Below are 18878 nucleotides of genomic sequence, written 5' to 3'. Positions count from 1 at the left end.
ACTTTGAAAAACAAGTCTTGGCTCTTTTCCACAAACCAGAGATGTTCCTGAACAACCCAATGGGCTTGGAAAACTTTCCATGTGAAGGAGTCTAAAGAATTGCATGGTACGACTTTAAAAGCCATAACAAAACTCATCAGGCTTCTTCTTTCAGTGGGCTAGGCATACACCATTGGTGACAGAAAAGATACACTATCAAATGCCTCTAATATGTGGTCTGAAATTTAGGATGCAGATGCTATTGTTATGTCTGCTTAACCAGAATGGAAGAAGAGCTCAGCAGAAGAACAAAATGAAAAAAAAAAAGTTGAAGAAAACACTCACAGAGGCACAGCGGTTCGTGGTTGAGGCTTGCATCTTCACATAAGCACACACGTACAAGAGTGCCCATGTGATGTATATGCAGATAGGCACATACACAGACGTGTATAGCATATTCTACAATGAGCACAAGTTATATAATCAAAAGTAAATTTATTTTCTCTCTGAAGAAGGAAGCTGGAGGGCATGGTGGGGGTCCCACCAGGACAGTCCCTGCTCCATCTGACCATCCTCCAGCCTATTAGGGCACCATTGATACCTGCTCCCACAAGACAAATGGTTTTGTGGCTTGAGAGGGGGTTGGTCTGGGGGAAACCTGCCTCTCTGGGAACTGAGGGGTGTGTGTGTGTGTGTGTGTGTGTGTGTGTGTGTGTGTGTGTGTGATTTCTTGTAAAATGCTTCCGAACTTATTTGTTTGTGAGGGTGATGTCCAGTTGCATTCTGAGCCCCAGCCGTAAAGCTTTTACTTATTTTTTCTGGAAAGAAGAGAAAGACCTTGGGAAAGACGCGCCTGGGGAGCCTTGGCCCCCCTCCCCCCAAGGAAGCACCTTGTTATTAACTCAGAACTCTTTATAGCTGGCCCGGAGGAAGTTTTTGGCTGTAAACTGTCATGCACCGCAGCCTTCGTTGAAAGGACCCCGAGAGCGGAGAAGCTGGTCCTGAGAACCAAGGAACGAAGATCCAGAAACCCCCGCCCAGAAACGAAAGGGAAAAACCTAGGCGCTGACCGTCGGGGGGACCTCCGCAGCTAGGCGCAGCCCTGCGCCCCAACCTCGGGGCGGGGGATCCCGAAAACCGGCCGTGCCTGCTGGAGGGCAGAAATGTCCCCGCGCAGGTTGGAGAGCTAATATTCCCTTCTGCCGGGTTTTCCCCCTCTTATTCGGCGGTGCCACGCCGCGTTTGTAGAGCTGAACTGAAATCGGAACTACAGTTGGCGGGAGGGACCCGGGAAACCCGGGGGTCCTCACCAGCGCTTCCAGACTTTGGGGGAAAAATCATCCCCCAAGCGGCAGCGCCGAGAGCTCCCCGCCTTGGGGGTCAGGGAGCGACCTAAGCTTCGCTCTCGAGCCAAGGTTTTGGAGAAACCCCGCCCTCGCGACTGCCTGATATTCACGCTTCTTCCGTCCACCACCTCACACCCACCCCCTTATTCTAAGTACTCAGGCTTGAGCAGTCCCAGGCAGCAGAGATCACCTTCTTAATTTGTCCAAAAAGACACGCAAAGCCCCCCAAAGCCCGTGGCCCAGGAAGCAGGGTGAAGGTGACTCAGCAGGGTCCGGGTGCCGCGAGCACATGAGGTCATTTTCAGTGTCTCCTTCCAGAAGGAAACTGTCCCCCTCAGGCCAGCCCCTGGGCATTTCCTTGTTCCTAGACAACAAAGAAACTGAGAAACGCGACGGAGTCGAGGCGCGCGGGGCTGCCCGACTCCCGGCCAGAGTTGGAGAGGGCTGGGACGGCGAGCGCGCAGGGTCGGCCGCCGTCCTTCCCGCGGTGGCCCCCACGGTTCTCCACGGCGGAACGAGGCTGCCCCGCGCCGGGCGGGGAAGGGTTAGCGCGGGGCGCCGAGCCCCCTTGATAAGGCGTGGGGTTGTTCTGAATGGGGCGCCCCACCGACGCGAGGCTCCCTCCAGAAAGCCTGGAGGTGGGGTGCATGCGGAGCAGACCCGGGGGACCGAGGCTGCGGCCACTCTGGGCTCTCTCGAGCCGCGGGCTAGCGAGTCTGAGGCGCGCAGTCCGCGTCCCCACGAGGAGCGCCTGCTTCCTTCTTTACTGGGCTCCCGCTTTAGGAGGAATGTTATTGTCTGAAGAGGCCCCATTGAACTATTTCCTGCCCATTGTCACCTTTCCTGCGCTCTCCTCCCGGTCCTCGCGGAAGGTAATAAACCACCCGGGCCCTGCCACCCCGCCAGGCGCTCCGTCGCGGCCGCGCGAGGAGACGCTCCCGAAGCCCGCTCGCGGGGAAACCGTGGCCCGTCCTCTTCTGCTCCCACCTTCCGCGAAAGCAAAGACCAAAACCCATAGAAGTCGAACAGACTCCTGGGTTACACCCAGTGCACGCACAGACCTCGCCATCAAAGTCCTGCTTTTATGCAGGGAAGCGAGAAAATATCCAGAAGGCGGAGGGCGGGGGAGGTGCGTTTTATTGATTTCAGTCTATTTCCCTCTCCGGGCGCGAAGTGGACTGTGGGCAGAGACTCGGAGCGTGCGATGTCTCTTTCCAGACCCGTGAGGGCTGCGGAGAACAGGGGGAGCCCGGTGGGCTGGTCCGTGGTCGAGGGTGTTGGTAGGGTCACCTGAAGCGCCGAGGAACGTGTCAGGCCGGGACCGGGCTCGGTGGCAGCTGAGCCTTCGGAAAAGCCCGACTCGGGCCAGGCCCTGGGCACGCACTTAGGCCGGGCTGCGCGCGGTGGTCGCGGGCTCGGGCGCGCGTGAGAGCCGCTGTGGGAATGGCATACCTGTGGGGTCCGGGACGCCCTGGGAGAGAGAGGAGGGGACCGCGCGCGCGAGAGAGAGTGGGGGAGCCTCGCGGGCCGCCGAGCAGCCCCTGGGCAAGGTGCGCGCCGGGGCGAGCTCGCGGGCCGGCCAGTCCGCGCCCACCCCGTCCCCCACCTCCTCCCGGCCTTCGGGGCCCGCCCAGACGCTTTGATGGAGGTGCAAACATTTGGGGGAGGGCGGAGGTGTAGGGGCTGGGCCGGGGCTCGCAGGGTCCGGCTCCGGATTTACAAAAAGCTGGCGCGGGAGCCCATTGATGACCCCCCGCCTCCGCGGCCCGCCCGGCGGGGTCTGATATGGCCGCGCGCGGCCAATGGGCGGCGGCCCCGGCGCTTCAAAGGGCTCGCGGCCCAATCCGCCGCGCCCCCCTGCGCCAGGCTGCAGGCTCTATTTATGCCGAGGGGCGATTTTCCTTCCTAGGAGACCTACTCTCGTCCCTCCTTGCGGGAGTTCAAGTGGAATAACCTCCCCCCCACCCCTCTCCCCCGCCCCCTCCTCTCCAGATCGTCGCCTTCCACGGAGGTCGGCGCTGGGTCTGTGCCGTCGCGGGTCTGGGCACTTCTTGGGTCTTCTTGGAAGAGCGGCCGTCTGCGGCGGCGAAGGTGGCGCTTGCGTAGCCAGTCGGGATTTGGGGGGGCGTCGGGGCGCGGGCCGGCAGGAGGATGACCTCCCCGGGCACCGACAGCCCGGGGAAGAGCCTGCAGTACCGGGTGGACCATCTGCTGAGCGCCGTGGAGAGCGAGCTGCAGGCGGGCAGCGAGAAGGGCGACCCCACGGAGCGCGAGCTGCGCGTGGGCCTGGAGGAGAGCGAGTTGTGGCTGCGCTTCAAGGAGCTCACCAACGAGATGATCGTCACCAAGAACGGCAGGTGGGCGCGCCGGATCCCTGCCCGGCAACACCCTCGCCTAATCTTTCCGCTCATTTCCGCTTGGGCTGGGAATAGACTCGTGTGGCCTCTCCCTCTGCCTCTAGGCCTTCTTCGCAGAATTGTCACTTTCCTGGGGAGGACGGGGTGGCGTCCCTGCGGGCTCAGATAGTAAAGAAGCTGTCTGCTATGCGGGAGACCCCAGTTCTGGTTTCTGAGTCGGGAAGACCCCCTGGAGAAGGAAATGGCAACAGGCTCCAGTATCCTTGCCTGGAGAATCCCGTGGACACGGGAGCCTGGTGGGCTACAGTCCATGCGATCGCAAAGAGTCGGACAGGACTGAGAAACCAACACAACCCTAGGGAGAGGGACTCCCCCGGAACTCGGGGGACCTATGCCTCGCCTACTCTTGCCCCCGGACTGACCCGTGTGCTGCAGCCTCTACCAGGTCCTGTCCCACCTGCCTCCAGAGGCCGAGGGATGAGGGATGGTGGGGTGGGCGCATGCGGATCTAGGTGAGTCCTGGCAAGGAGCACCGTGCGTGGCCCCTTTTAAGTTCCCAGGGGGAGCTTTGTGCCCCAAATGACAGACGCCCCTGCCTTCGGCCTCACGATCCCATCCGGGGTCCTCCTTCCTTTTCAGGAGGATGTTCCCGGTGCTGAAGGTGAACGTGTCTGGCCTAGACCCCAACGCCATGTACTCCTTCCTGCTGGACTTCGTGGCGGCTGACAACCACCGCTGGAAGTACGTGAATGGGGAGTGGGTGCCGGGGGGCAAGCCGGAGCCGCAGGCGCCCAGCTGCGTCTACATCCACCCCGACTCGCCCAACTTCGGGGCGCACTGGATGAAGGCCCCCGTCTCCTTCAGCAAAGTCAAGCTCACCAACAAGCTCAATGGAGGGGGCCAGGTAGGTGTGAGGGGTGGGGGGCAGGGGCCAGGTAGGTGTGAGGGGTGGGGGGCGGGGGTCGACTCTAGGAGGGGCCTGCGACTCTGCACCTTCTCGTGGCAGAAAGTGGAAGGGCGCTCTGGCCTGGAGGTGAGGTCTGCCTTCCTCAATTAAGCCCTCAGTGTTGTTTATAGTAAGCTGACGACAGTAACACCCGGGCCTGGAGAGCGAGCTCGGGGAGAGGGCGCGAAGCCTCACCTTTGAACAGGCAGGCAGTTCTCAAGCTAAGAGGGCACTTCTGCGGCCTAGCCTTCAGCTTCCCTGGGGTAGAGAAAATATGCATGTCGAGGGTAAGTGCTCACTTCAGAGCTGAATGTGCCTGGACTGACTGCTGGGAGTCTGAACAGACTTGCAAAGCTGTCCTTTTCTACAGATAGTCTTTCCTTGGGGAGTGTTCCCGAAAGCGGCGCTGGTGCTCAGGCGTTCCAAGCTGTCTACAGCTGCCCTGGAAGCCGTAGAACTTTGCTCCACCAGGTCGAGCATGTCCGGAAGGGCAGGCGTTGCCTCTGATCCTGTGCAGCGCCTCTCATCCCCTTTCCGACCTAGTCGTGGGAGCAGCGCCTGACGGGCCACCTACCACCTTCAACTTGCTCAGTCGCTCCGTCTTGTCCGACTCTTTGTGACCCCAGGGACTGTAGCCTGCCAGGCTCCTCTGTCCATGGGATTTTCCAGGCAAGGATACAGGAGCAGGTTGCCATTTCCTCCTCCAGAGGGTCTTCCCAATCCAGGTATCCCTCGTCTCCTGTGTCTCCTGCATCTCCTGCATTGCAGGCGATTCTTTATGCCCCGAATCACCAGGGAGGCCCCCAGCGTCAGCAGTGAAGACATTTTCCTGTGAGCTGCAGTTTCTGCGTTTACATCAGGACAAATGGAAGTTTTGTTGTCTTTAACGGTGGGACTTTGAGGATCTCAGTTCCTGTGTTTGTGTCTCTCTCAGATCATGTTGAACTCCTTACATAAGTATGAGCCTCGAATCCACATCGTGAGAGTTGGGGGTCCACAGCGTATGATCACCAGCCATTGCTTCCCGGAGACCCAGTTCATCGCGGTGACCGCTTACCAAAACGAGGAGGTGAGGCACGGGCAGTCAGGGGGCTCGTGTGTGTGTGTGTGTGTGTGTGTGTGAGAGAGATTAGTGTCCTTTAGAGTCTAAGGTTTAGACCGATATTTAATGCCTTTTCAAATAATTTCCCATAACGGTAAATACCAAGTGGGACAGAAGGAGGAAAGTTTTAAAATAAGTACTCATTCAGGCACTTGCTCCTTTACTTTTCCCTAGAAGGGTCTAAATCTAGAAGCATCCACTAAATGCTCAAAATGAAAAGATGAATCAAACATTCAGGTTCAGGACTGTAAGATTTCTTGAGAACAAGACTTGAGAGAGAGGGGGGTGGGGTGTCTCCTTACTCTGAAAACCTTCCTGAAAGGGTCAGGGGGCACCCCTCCAAGTCTGTGCTGTGTGAAGAGTCAAGTAGACACAGCATGCAGTTTAGAGCCTGTGGATCTGTGTCTACGCCTGACACAGACAAAGGACAGACAGTAGGTGATTAGCTGGTCAGGCTGAGAGTGTTGCCCGCCAGCCAGACTAGAAGTCACTCTCCCTAAGCGGACCTGGGTTATGTTTTGAGCCATGTTTGTTAGACGGGATATTTTTTTAGATACTTTGTTAGACATGCACACAGAATATTTTGTTAGACATGCACACGGAATATTGTCAGCAGTGAAGAAGTGAAATGAAAGTCACTCAGTCGTGTCCGACTCTTTGGGACCCATGGACTACACAGTCCAGGCCCGAATACTGGAGGGGGTGGCCTTTCCCTTCTCCAGGGGATCTTCCCAACCCAGGGATTGAACCCAGGTCTCCCACATAGTGGGCAGATTCTTTACTAGCTGAGCCACAAGGGAAGCCCTTGTCAGCAGTAGGTTAAATTTATTATTGTGAATTCCACTTAGGAAATCAGCATTTAAAAGCTTTACATAAATGTGCTGTTCTTTATGAAATATTATAATTACTTGTCTACTTCAGATTCAAATAGGAAAATATACCTGGAAAGAAGTCTGAATATATTTGAATATTTAAAGGGGGTACTGGTGGTGCCTGATTTCTTGGTGCCTAATTAAATCCTCTGACTAACGAGCAGATACTAGTAGATGCAATTTCTTGTTTTTCAGATCACAGCTCTTAAAATTAAATACAACCCATTTGCAAAAGCTTTCCTCGATGCAAAGGAAAGGTGAGAGAATGCTAACGATACCCCTTGGGGGAAGAAGTGTGCAGAATGATGCGCTACTGCTGCAGATACTGTTTCCTGAATGTTCTCCTTGACCATTCAATACACTTTCTTGACAGAAGCGATCACAAAGATATGCTGGAAGAAGCAGGAGACGGCCAGCAGTCTGGGTACAACCAATGTACGGTTTGTTGCGCTCTGCCCAGGGGCACCTTGTCTCAGGGACGAGCCTGTCTGGGGCAGGGGGCTGGGGATATAGAAGACAGAGCTTCTGGGTGCCCCTGGGAGCACACCGCTCTTGGCTGTGCAAGGCAGTGGCCCTGCGTGTTGATGCTGTTCCTACTGGTCATCGAACTGCTGGTCGTCAGCCTCTGCTCCATCGGGCCTTTTGGAGGGCGCCCCCCGACCAGCTCACGGGATTCCTGACAGAGGAGCCTGGGTTCTTTTGCTTTGAGGCCCCTCCAGAGGCTTCCTAGGTGGCATGATGGTAAAGAATCCGCCTGCCAGTGCAGGAGACAAAGGAGACCCAGCTTCGATCCCTGGGTCGGGAAGATCCCCTGGAGGAGGAAATGGCAACCCACTCCAGTATTCTTGCTTGGGGAATCCCATGGACAGAGAAGCCTGGAGGGCTACAAGTCCATGGAATCAGAGTCCATGGACATGACCGAGGGCTGAGCACACACGAGGCGGCTCCAGCCACGGCTAGGATGGACTGCTGAGACCCTGATCGGTGTTCAGACTCTGCTGTGTTGGGCAGGAGAAGAACTTGGCTCTCATCCACTCTGAGATGGTCTGTCTTTTTGTTAATGGCTGAGAACGGAAGGACCGTCTTTGGGACGGTGCTTCTGATCATGTGTAGCTCTCCTCCAGCTTGCTTCGGGGCTGGGAATGGCCCACTGGGTCATGCTGGAGACAGCAGCTCGCAGGATGGGCAAGTCTGCTTTCAGTCTGGCCTCCTTCAGGAGTTAGTGAGGTAATCAGTGGAGTGATGCAGGTCTGTAGCAGAGTCTATCAGGGGAAAAGGCTTTCTCTACCCATCCAGGCGGGGTAAGGACTCAGAGATGAGAAACTGGCAACTGTTGGGAGAGAAAAGTTACTGCTGGCTGCTCACTTCTAAGTTCGGGAGGAACCAGAGCGCCGGCTTCCTCAAAGAACTGTTTTCCCTTTCTTTCTCAGTCTTTCTCCCTCCCTCCCTCCTTCTTTATCCTTCATGGACTACTTTAACAAACAGCTCTCCTAAGTGGCTCACGGCTGCCACCTCACAGAGCAGAATATGAACAACTGCTCTGGCCAGCCGTGGGCCGGAGCTTTGTGGACAGGTCTGGACCCTCCTCTCGTTGGAATGCTGTCTGCAGTTAGAGTTTGGGACTTGGAGCCCGAGTAGTTGTCCTCCTCGTGGTTGCTTTTCTGAAATTTTTTTTAAAAAAGAGGAAAATAAAGGGAATGGAGAAGAAACGGGAGCTGTAAAGGAGGGCAGGGCAGTGTTGGAATGATTCTCTGATTGACCTGTAAGGTGGGAAAGGGTGAGCCGAACGCAGAAGAAAAGCGAGAACACGGGTGCCCGTCCAGGCAGGACGAGACTCCTCCGCGTGACGGTGTGGTCTGCAGCGGGGAGGGAAGCGGGGAGAAGCTGGGGGCAGGGCTCTCCCTGTGCGTCCTGAGTCTGAATTTTGTCTGTTTTAACATTTATTCACGCTCAGTAGTTTGGCCTTGAAAACTGACCTGCCTGGAGGGTCAGCACGTCGCGGGGGATATTCTGGGAGGATCCTGGCAGGGGGGATTTTTTGAGGAAGCCGCAGGGCTGGCAGAGGTTGGGGTCAGTCTCTCAGGTTCTTGGGTGCCCTGCGCGTCTGGACACCTTGGCCCTTCTCTGGCCGCACGGGTGATGCCCACGACCCCTGAAGCCTGGTCAGGCCCTCGGTGTCCACGGACCCTGAGGAGGAGACCCGTCGCTCCCTGGCCTCTGCCCCGCTGTCCTTTAGCTTCGTTTCCGGCCACGTGGCTCGTGGGATTTTTAGTTTCCCGACCGGGGCCTGAACCGGGGCCCTCCGCAGTGAGAGCTTGGAGTCCTGAGCCCTGGACCGCAGGGAAGCCCCGTCTTGCCTGTTCGATGACGGAAGGGAGGCCGAGCGGGGTCCTAGATGACGGAAGGGAGGCCGAGCGGGGTCCTAGATGACGGAAGGGAGGCCGAGCGGGGTCCGCAGCGTGCTTCTCTCACAGCAGGGGGCTGGCTGATCCCCGGAACCAGCACCCTGTGTCCACCCGCCACCCCCCACCCCCAGTTCGGAGGCCCCCTCTCGCTCCCCTCCACACACGGCTGCGAAAGGTACCCGGCCCTGAGGAGCCACCGGCCAGCCCCCTACCCCACCCCGTACGCGCATCGCAACAGTTCTCCAAGTAAGTCCCGAGCGGAAGCGGAAGGCGGCCGGGGTTGGGATGCTGGGAAGACTTCCGGGAAGGAAGAGGCAGTCGGTGAGCGTCCAGGGAGCAGGCTCTTGACTGGCTCGAGAGGGACCTTTTGTGTCCATGTCGCTGCTGGCTCGACCACAGAGACCTCCAGGCCAGGGGCTTCGGGGCTGAATGTGACTGCTACCGCTTGAGCCTCTTTTCTTTGGGACCCTGGGCCCAGGCTTGCATATTTTGAGAACCTTGTAAGGTGATGATGCCGGGCCAGCCAGGCACGAGGATTACTAGCTTGACGACACGCAAGAGTGTTTCTCCAAGTATGAGGCCAGGGTCAGTGGCTCCAGCATCATCTGAAAACCCCCCCGACCCACAGAGTCAGAAGCTCCGGTGGTCCAGCACTTGGTGGTCTAACATGCGCCTAGGGGATACAGGCTTATCCCTGCCCCTAGGTGCAGGCTTGAGTGGTATGAACACCGGGCCAGACCACGAAGACCCCTGGACCTAATTCCCTCTAATACCACGGATGCCCCAGACTTCATTTTGTCTGGCTCTGAAAGGAGGAAAAAAGCAAATGAACGCCATAAAACAATTAAGCAATTAAAGCTGATTTGAAATGGAAGAAGCTTATTTGGGAAGGAAATAGGAGTCCAGCTAGAGCCTAGATCATATTTTAAATTTTGCCTTGAGTAAATGGTTTTCAAAGCCCTTTTAATTCTTAAGCAATAATCCTTTGCAGAAAAGACAGGTAAAAATTACATTGATTTTTCAGTATAATTAATTCTTAATCATGTGACTGTAGGAGTCCATTTTGTACAGGATAGCTATTGATCTAATGATAAAGAAAAAGCCTGGGTGCTGGAATATATTCCAATATGTACACTGACAATGAGTATTGGCCTCTGATGACTGATTAAGCAGGTGGTGATGTAGCTCCAGCTGTTGGTAGCGTTTCAGTGTGTTTTTTCCCTCTTGGAAGCCCCCATCAGTAATGACACTTTCTTACATCTGTAGCCTATTCCGACAGTTCATCTGCGTGTCTGTCCATGCTCCAGCCCCATGACAACTGGTCCAGCCTTGGAATGTCTGCCCACACCAGCATGCTGCCCATGGGTCCGAACGCTGGTCCTCCTGCAGGCTCCAGGTAACGCATGTCTGGGGAGTGAGGCAGAGTGTGGGAACGTGAGTGCCTGTGATGTCATCCCATCCCATCCATTAGCCTGTATCCTGCTCTTCACTTATGGGTGACAGGTTGTTATTGGTAACTTGACTACTAGCCAGCTATGTCCGGGGCTCCGGGTTACATGACTGCTGTGAGTTCCTGCTTCACCTGTCCTCTGGGAGTTCAGTGGTGCTTTCAGGGTGGATGGAGCTGGAATCTCATGGTAGGGAGCAGGGACCCTCTCCTGGCTCTGCTGTTTACTGGTCCATGCGATGGACAAGCCTCCTGAGCATCGCTTCTTCAGGAAAAGGGCACCAAACAACCCCAGCCTCAGCCCATCTTCACAGGCTTGTAGGTGTACAGGATTGTGGGGTCAGTAGGTGAATCTTGAAGACAAGTTTCCAGAATCTCTTTTGACAGGCACTATCAAATTAAGGAAATACATTTGTTGGATTTCTGTGCATATAGAATCAGGGTGTTTCTTCACATACAGGTAACTTGAAAAGAATGATGACTATTTTATTATTAAATTGAAAATTGTATAGAGGGAGGTTGGCTTCAAAAAATCAAGCTGGTCGGTCAACGTATTATATTTCTTCATAGGATTTTTATAATAAAAACTAAAATGAAAAAGTGAGAGCCCTTTCCACGTTTTCTAAGGAGGAAATGAGTCACCGGTATTAAATGATTGAACAGGTTGGCTCACAGCAGAGTGAGTCTACGGACAAGGCACCTGGACCTCAAAAGCAGTGCAGTTTCTGTGTGGATGCTAGCTCGGTTGCTCAGTTGCGTCCGACTCTTTGGAACCCCATGGACTGTACAGAATATCAGAATTTGCCTAAGATCTTAACTCTTTATGTTTAGGAAGCAGTTCCTTTAAAGTAGGAATCCAATGTCTACTCTTAAAAATAGAGCAAGCAATACATAACCAGGAAGCCTTTCCAGGGCTCCGAGGTCACCTAGAAGACTGCGGTGAGTCGGATGACCTGCAGGTTACAACGGGGTCCCCCTGAGGACTCGAGTGCATCTCGGAGCCTTGCTGCCTTTCATCTGTAAAATGGGGAGAGTCCCCTGCCTCCCTTCATCACGCCTGCTTGCAAGTCCAAGGGCAGCTCAAGTGTAGGACGTGGCCTGGTCAGCTGCATAGCCCGCCACAGCCTAAGCCCTCCTCGTTCATTTACGGAAGGATTGATTCTGCTAGAAGAGAGGGACATTTTCAGAAGCAAAACGTCAGCCTGGTGTAGTGTTGGTCGGGCCTGTGTTCTCACACAGGGGAGGGCTAATGTCCGTTTCCAGTTCCTTCCTTCAGGGACGGGGAAGCAGAGCCTTGAAGGTGGGCTCGGAGCAAGGCTCACCTGACAAAGTGGGTTAACGGGGGTTTACTTCCAGGTCTGAGTCCTGGGGCTCTTCCTTCTCCAGGGGCCACGCTGACATGTGCTGACACGTGGTGCCCACAGGGCGTCACCAGAGGACGCCCTCCACCATCCACATGTGTCTCCCTCCTAGGAATGACTAGCCTTTTTTTTTTTTTTAAAGATTTGTTTATTTCCTAACTCTTTGGCTGTGGCAGGCCTTCACCGCTACGCGGACGTGGTCTAGTTGTGGCGAGTCGGGGCTTCTCGTTGTGATGCCTGCTTTTGTGGCCGAGCACGGACTCCAGGGTGTGTGGGCTTCAGGAGCTGCGGCTCACGGGCTCTCCAGAGCACAGGCTCAGTAGTTGTGGCTCGTGGGCTGATCGCTCTGGGGCATGTGGGATCTTCCCAGACCAGAGATTAAACCCGTGTCCCCTGCCCTGGCACGTGGATTCTTAACCAGGACCACCAGGGAGGCCCAGGAATTACTAGTCAACACGGATGCGTACGCACATCCTCTGAAACATCGGACTCGGTGCGTCTGAGAACTTGGGTTCTCAGCTTGAGCACAAAGCTGGGGTCTTTGGAGCGGAAGCTAACAGTGCATGTCGAGGCGTTTTTAGGCGGCTCCTAATGATTTTGCTTCTTGTGGGCAGATGAGACGTGACCTCTATCCGTGTCCGAGTGTGATTTAATCACACAGAGGAAATGAGCCGTTTATGCCCCGGCCGTCTGGGGTGGGGTTGGCGGGGGTCTCTTGTCCCCTCCTGGAGCGCCTGCCCAGGTCTCTGACCCGTCTGTCTCCCCACTTTTCCGTTTCAGCCAGTACCCCAGCCTGTGGTCCGTGAGCAGCGCCGCCGTTGCCCCGGGCGCCCAGGCGGCGGGCGTGCCCAGCGGGCTGGGAGCCCAGTTCTTTCGAGGCTCCTCCGCCCACTCTGCCCCCCTCGCCCACCCGGTCTCGGCATCCTCCTCGTCGGGGTCCCCACTGTACGAGGGGGCCGCCACGGCCACAGACGTTGCCGACAGCCAGTACGACGCCTCGGCCCAGGCCCGCCTCCTGGCCTCGTGGACGGCCGTGTCGCCCCCGTCCATGTGAGCCGGAGCCTGTGCCTGAAAGGAGGCCGGGACTGCAGTGTTTGAGCGGCAGTCTCGTGGGGCGCGGGAAGGGGGTCAGGCCTGCTAACCGCCCTTCCAAGAAAAGAGGAAGAAGGTTCATGTTCTGTTATGTATCAGGGGTCCCACCGCCAGCGCTGTGCTCCTCCTCCGTGGTGGCGATGCGTCCTGGGTCCTTTCTGTGCTGCAGGTGTGGAAGCAAGGCGGGGGCCTCCCTCGCCAGGACCCTCAGTAACAGTGACCGGCCAGCATCCAGAAGCTGTGTTTCTCTTACATACAGCCCGGAGATGCCTCTGGCGCATCAGGCTTTGTAACTTCTCCAGTCATACTCTGAGGAGATAAAAAGCACGCTTCCAGTTCTCCTCCCTGTTGCTTTCCAGTAGCTTCCAGGTCCCTTTGGGACCCCTGTAGCTGGGGTACTAGCCGCAGCCCAGCTGAGACAGAATTGAGCCACTCTTGGGGGACAGCAGATGGTCGTTGAAACAACAGTGTCCAGCTCTGCCTGCTAGAATGTTTGCTTTTGAGCATAGGTAGCTGATCTCTTGTACTGTTAAACCTACAAATGTTTATGTTTTTCTTTTGACAAACTAGCCAAAGACAATCAGCAGAAAGTATTTTCTGCAAAATAAAGGCAATGTGCAAAATTCGGTTGGTCTAGTTATTATTTAAAACCCTTCTTTCGGAATGAGACTTTACTTGTGCATATGACTATCCTGGAGGAGCTTTTCAGTCTGTGATGGACTTTAACATTTTATCCAATCAGTGGCAGGACTAGAAGTGAAATGTTCATATATTTATTTACTCAATAGATGGACTACGTTGCCACAAAAATGCAAATGCTGTTAAATGATTTTCAAGAGAGCCAACACTGAGGGGTGAATGTGGATAGTGACGGGATGTAGACCATAATGATGCCATGAAGATTAAACGGAATGTTTACTCCATTCAAGCAAAGATACATAGAGTGAACTGGCAAAGGGTTAGAGTTTGTAGGTGCCAGGTGTAGCCACCACAGTCATTTGAACAATAAGGCATCTGTTAACATCTTCCCTGCTAGTAAGGTTTCCCAGGAGTGAGTCAGAACCACACCTGTGCTAGATTGGGGCAATTTCTCCACCTAGTGGCAGAACCCTTACTTTAATCGTAGCTGTTCAAGCTCGATGCTCTGAACCTCCTGTATCTATGAGTGTGAACCTAGAACTGAAGTGTAAAGGCCTGCACCTTTGGTGTGTCTGTGCCTGCTTTCCATCGGGCCATGCTTCTTGTAAACTATTTGCCACTTGAAAGTTTTTCTTGGTTTTATTCCTGTGTGTGTGTGTTAGTTGCTCGGTTGTGTCTGAGTCTCTGTGACCCCATGGACAGTAGCCCGCCAGGCTTCTCTGTTCATGGGATTCTCCAGGCACGAATACTGGAGTGGGTTGCCATCCCCTTCTTCAGGGGATCTTTCCCACCCGGGGTTTGAACCCAGGTCTCCTGCATTGCAGGCAGATTCTTTACCAGCTGAGCCACCAGGGAAGCTGGTTTTATTCCTACTAGGTTTTAATGCAACTCCTGTAGAAATACCCGAGATGAGAAGACTTGATATTATATAAAGATATAAAGGGCCTTCCCTGGTAGCTCAGCTGGTAAAGAATTTGCCTGCAGTGGAGGAGACCCGGGGTTAATTCTTGGGTCGGGAAGATCCCCTGGAGAAGGAAATAGCAACCTACTCATGTATTCCTGCCTGGAAAATCTCATGGACAGAGGAGCCTGGCAGGCTATAGTCGATGGCACCACAAGAGTCGGACATGACTTAGTGACTAAACCACTGAAGATATAGAAGTATTGGAAGAATATTTTAAAATAAGCCACTGCCCAAGTAGGACTGGGAAGTAAACTGGCCCCAGATGTGAGGTCTGCAGAAGAGTGAGGCGGGGAAGGAGGTGGCAGGACGGGTTGTGATGGGGTTTCCCAGAACACATCACCTGACTGCCGTCCCCAGGCTGGGGCCGTCCCCAGCACCTGCCCCTTCCCAGGCCTTCAGGAGCGTTAGTGAGTGATGACCAAGCTGCCGGTGAGAGGAGCATGTGTCCAGTGAGACTCATGCTCTGGGTCGCTGGGGAGCACCGCCAGGAGCGGAGCCCTGCCCCCGCTGGGGGCTGCGGGGAGATGGGGCCTCCACTCTGGGCTTTGACATGTTGGAGTTTCTGAAGGTGACCCAGAGAGCAAATTCAAGGAGTTAATATTTTAATAAATCCAACAGCATCCTTTTGGCTATGTAGCGGGGCAGTGGCAGCCAAAAAGAGCGAGGAGCCAGCAATTTTGGTACAAAAAACCTGGATAGGACTGTTCATCCTCATCCCTTGCTGTGGGAACCTCAGGAAAGTTAGCTATGCTTCTAGAAGTTGAAGTTCCTTATCTGTCCAGATGCAGAAAGAAAAGACCTGGGTGCTGTCAAAACGAATCTGTGGATCTCCCTGCCCAGTCCAGTGGTTAAGTGCTTTCACTAGAGGGGACGTGGGTTCAATCCCTGGTCCAGGAACTAAGATCCCCAAAGCGAAAGAACATAGAAATAAAGTAAAAATGCATCTGTTTTACCCAGAACACACACTTTTCGGGAGCACCGTCTGTCCCACTGGCCAATTGAAAAAATGCTGTGGACTCTATCAGGAAGAAGACGCCTAACCTAGAAGACATCAGGAAATTTGGTCAACAGTATACCAAGAGAAGGGACTGCGTCACACAGGAGGAAAGAGGCCCCCAGGAAAGGAGATGTAAGAGCCTGTGAAGAGGGCCTGGCTCTTCACAGGAGGGGAGCTGCTTCTGAGCCCGGCTGGGCTGAGACAGCTGAAGACGGTCACAGACAGGCAGAGGACAGGTCACCCCACTTCCCTCCTGCCCTGCACTGGAACCTGTAATTGCTGTCCACCTCTGATGGACAGAGGACCTCTGTTAGCAAACATTCCTCTTCTTAAAATTTGGCTGTAAAACCAAGAGGGAGAAAGCAGTGCGATCACAAAGATATTAATGTGAATAGTAAAGTGGAGTCGCTCAGTCGTGTCCGACTCTCAGCAACCCCATGGACCGTCGCCCACCAGACTCCTCCGTCCATGGGATTTTCCAGGCAAGAGTACTGGAGTGGGTTGTCATTTCCTCCCTGAGAAAACCGTAAATATCTGTAAAGCAAAACGAAACCTGCAGTGGGACCCTTCCACGTGGGAAGACGGGGTGTCCCGGGGTGAGTGGGTGCAGGGCAGGGACTCGGGGGAGCCCGCGGCACAGGGACTGCAGAGGCGTGTCCGTGGCCATGTTCACGGCACAGCCTCCTGCCCCGGGAGAGCTGGCGTGGACCCCTGCTCCCTGGCCCTCCCTGGCCCTCACTCCCGTGCTTCCTTGCAGTGGCGTCCGCCTTCCCAGCCCCCCGTCACTGCTGCCCTTTCTCCGCTTGAAAGAAAGGTTTACTGCTGACTCCCCCAGCTCTTCATTGACTCAGGTGTAAAAACCTCCGGACATCAAACGGAAAGACAATTGTTCACCCTCAGGCCTCATAAAGGCCCCCAGGTTCTCCTCCCCAACAGACCCCGTTGAGAATCCGCATGGTAGAGGTGCTGGCTTCCCGCACCCAAGCGCACGTCACCTACTTCCAGCCGGCCTGGGGGGAGCTCGCCCATCTGACTTGCAGTTTTATAAACTCTAAAAGAGTTTACTGTTATTACTTTTTATTCTGGCTGGCCTTGTAGCATGCCGGAACTTAGCTCGAGACAGGGATCGAAAGCCCGTGCCTGCTGCAGTGGAAGGAAGGTCGTAACTGCTGGACCACCAGGGAAGCCTCCTGACTCCCGGTTTTAAATTCTCTGGAGACGATAACTGTACACTTTGGGGTGCTTAGTATGTGCCCGCCACTGTTCTCAGAGGCTTCCCTCATAGTGCACTTGGTAAAAGAATCTGCCTGCAATGCAGGGCACCCGGGTTTGATTCCTGGGTCAGGAAGATCCTCTGGAGAAGTCATTCAATCGTGTCCAACTCTTTGCGACCCCATGGATTGCAGCCCAGCAGACTCCTCTGCCCATGGGATTCTCCAGGCAAGAATACTGCATTGGGTTGCCATTTCCTCCTCCAAGAGTCGGACACGACTTATCAATGAAACCACCACCACCGCTGTTCTAAGTACATTGTGTGTGTCTCTGACCTCCTACAAAACCTCTCCTCATTTCATAGAAAAGCAGGTGGAGAGCAGAGGCGTGGAACGCCTCGTCCCAGGTCACATAGACGGTGGGCGGAGGGTTGGGAGACGCAGCCAGGGGATCTGCGTGCAGAGCCCCTGCTTGTTACCTGTGTGCTCGGCCGACAGAACAAGGCAGGCGGCTTCCCTGGCAGTCGCGTGGGAGGCTGAGGGAGGCATGGAGCGCCCGCGCTGGTTCCAGGAGGAGCTCTGTTGAATGTTCTGTCACTGTTAGAATATCGAGGCATCTGATAACAGTACGACCGTATCCACCAGAGACACGGCTTAACCCCGCCTCACAGGGACCCGCGGCTGGCTGGATGCTGGGGCGAGGAGGGGGCTTGAGGAAGGGGTGCTTTCTACACTGGTTTGAAACTACTGGCCGTACAAGTGTGGGTCTATCCCTGACTATTCTGTTCCACTGATCTGTCTTCCTATCTTTATTTCAGTCTTGCTTTATAATAATGCTGGAATTTAAGAAATGAAAGCTCTCCAACTTTACTCTTCTTGATCACTTTAAATATATGTTGCTGCTGTTGTTGAGTCATTAAGTCATGTCCGACTCGTTGTGACCGTATGGACTGTAGCCCACTAGATTTTCCTGTCCGTGGGATTTCCCAGGCAGGAATACTGGAGTGGGTTGCCATTTCCTTCCCCAGGGAATCTTCCCAACCCAGGGATCAAAGCCATGTCTCCTGCATTGGTAGCTGGATTCTTTACCACTGAGCCACCTGGGAAGTCTATTATAGGTTTATGCCCCCAAATTGTTATTATTTTTGGTTAAAATGATCAGTGTATGATGTGATATTCACCGTTTCTGGTAATCTGCATCATCTCCTGTAGATATGGAGTTCCATCTGGGAAATTTCTATCAGTCTTTCTCATAGGATAGGTTTGCTGGAGATGAACTGTTTCAGGTTTTGTCAGTGACCATCTTTATTTCCCTTTCAACTTGGAATACTATCTTTACCAGGAATAGCGTTCTCGTTTGCTGGCCTGTTTATATCCTGTGGGTGTTTTTCGGCCGTTCCCTAGTCGTCTGGCCGCCGTGGTCTCTGGTGAGAGTCAGACGCCGCTCACAGCACCATCGCGCACCGCGCTGTGTGTTCATCACCGCACGTTACTTCCTGCTGCTTCTAAGGTCTGTCGTTTTATCTTTCGTTCTCAGCAGCTTTACTGTGACGTTCCTAAATTTATTTATTCATGTATTTTTTGCAGTAATCCCGCTTGGAGTTGGCTGGGAATTTCGTATCTGCGAGTTAGTGTTTCCACCATCGTGGGAGTGTTCTCAGCTATCGTGTGTCGACAGGTTTTCTCTGTGGCGTTATATCTCTCCTCTTCCTCTAGGACTCCAATCGTTTGCGTGTTTGATGTTTGACTTTTTGATCTTGTCCCACAACTTTTGTGGGCTCCTGGTTGATTTTTCCTCTACTTTTTTTTTTCCTTTTTATTCAGTTTGGACTCTTTCATTGATCTGTCTTCAATTCACTGTGTCTTTCCTTTGCAACATCCAGTCTACTATTAAGCCTATCAATGTGTGTACATGCGCAATTGCTCAGTCATGCCTGACTCTTTGCGACCCCATGAACTGTAGCCCATCAGGCTCCTCTGTCCATGGGATTCTCCAGGCAAGAATACTGAAGTGGATTGCCATTTCCTCCTTCAGCGAATCTTCCCAACCCAGCGATAGAACCCATGTCTCCTGCATTGGCGGGTGGGCTCTTTACCACCGGGCCACCTGGGAAGCCTATCTAAGGATTTATTTATTACTAACAAGTTTTATTTCTAACA

The 18878-nt window shown here is 54.2% G+C and overlaps 1 protein-coding gene across 3 annotated transcripts; it reads left to right on the top strand.

Annotated features, from left to right (window-relative positions):
* The first annotated feature begins 3344 nt into the window (after positions 1-3344).
* Positions 3345-13824, top strand: TBXT (T-box transcription factor T). 3 transcript variants are annotated; one of them, XM_019967008.2, is made up of 8 exons: positions 3345-3682; positions 4322-4586; positions 5563-5697; positions 6798-6859; positions 6976-7037; positions 9080-9253; positions 10274-10403; positions 12596-13824. In XM_019967008.2, exons 1-8 carry the CDS (start codon positions 3477-3479, stop codon positions 12867-12869), a joined length of 1308 nt encoding a protein of 435 aa, XP_019822567.2. In that variant the 5' UTR covers positions 3345-3476; the 3' UTR covers positions 12870-13824. The 3 variants fall into 3 exon arrangements, with proteins under 3 accessions (XP_019822567.2, XP_070651749.1, XP_019822568.2); XM_070795648.1 differs by having other exon boundaries at positions 9077-9253; XM_019967009.2 differs by lacking the exon at positions 9080-9253.
* The last annotated feature ends 5054 nt before the right edge of the window (positions 13825-18878 follow it).

This window comes from Bos indicus, chromosome 9 (genome assembly GCF_029378745.1).
Source record: "Bos indicus isolate NIAB-ARS_2022 breed Sahiwal x Tharparkar chromosome 9, NIAB-ARS_B.indTharparkar_mat_pri_1.0, whole genome shotgun sequence".
In the NCBI taxonomy this organism is placed as follows: Eukaryota; Metazoa; Chordata; class Mammalia; order Artiodactyla; family Bovidae; genus Bos; species Bos indicus.
Note: the sequence above shows the minus strand (reverse complement) of the source record. Positions and strands in the feature narration are given on the sequence as shown.

What these genes read in the sequence shown, in the direction of transcription:
- TBXT (XM_070795648.1), top strand. Translation starts at nt 3,477, where the DNA reads ATGACCTCCCCGGGCACCGACAGCCCGGGGAAGAGCCTGCAGTACCGG. An exon ending in TTCCTCGATGCAAAGGAAAG is followed by an intron (nt 6,860 to 6,975) that starts GTGAGAGAATGC and finishes CTTTCTTGACAG; the next exon opens with AAGCGATCACAAAGATATGC. An exon ending in GCAGTCTGGGTACAACCAAT is followed by an intron (nt 7,038 to 9,076) that starts GTACGGTTTGTT and finishes CTTCTCTCACAG; the next exon opens with CAGGGGGCTGGCTGATCCCC.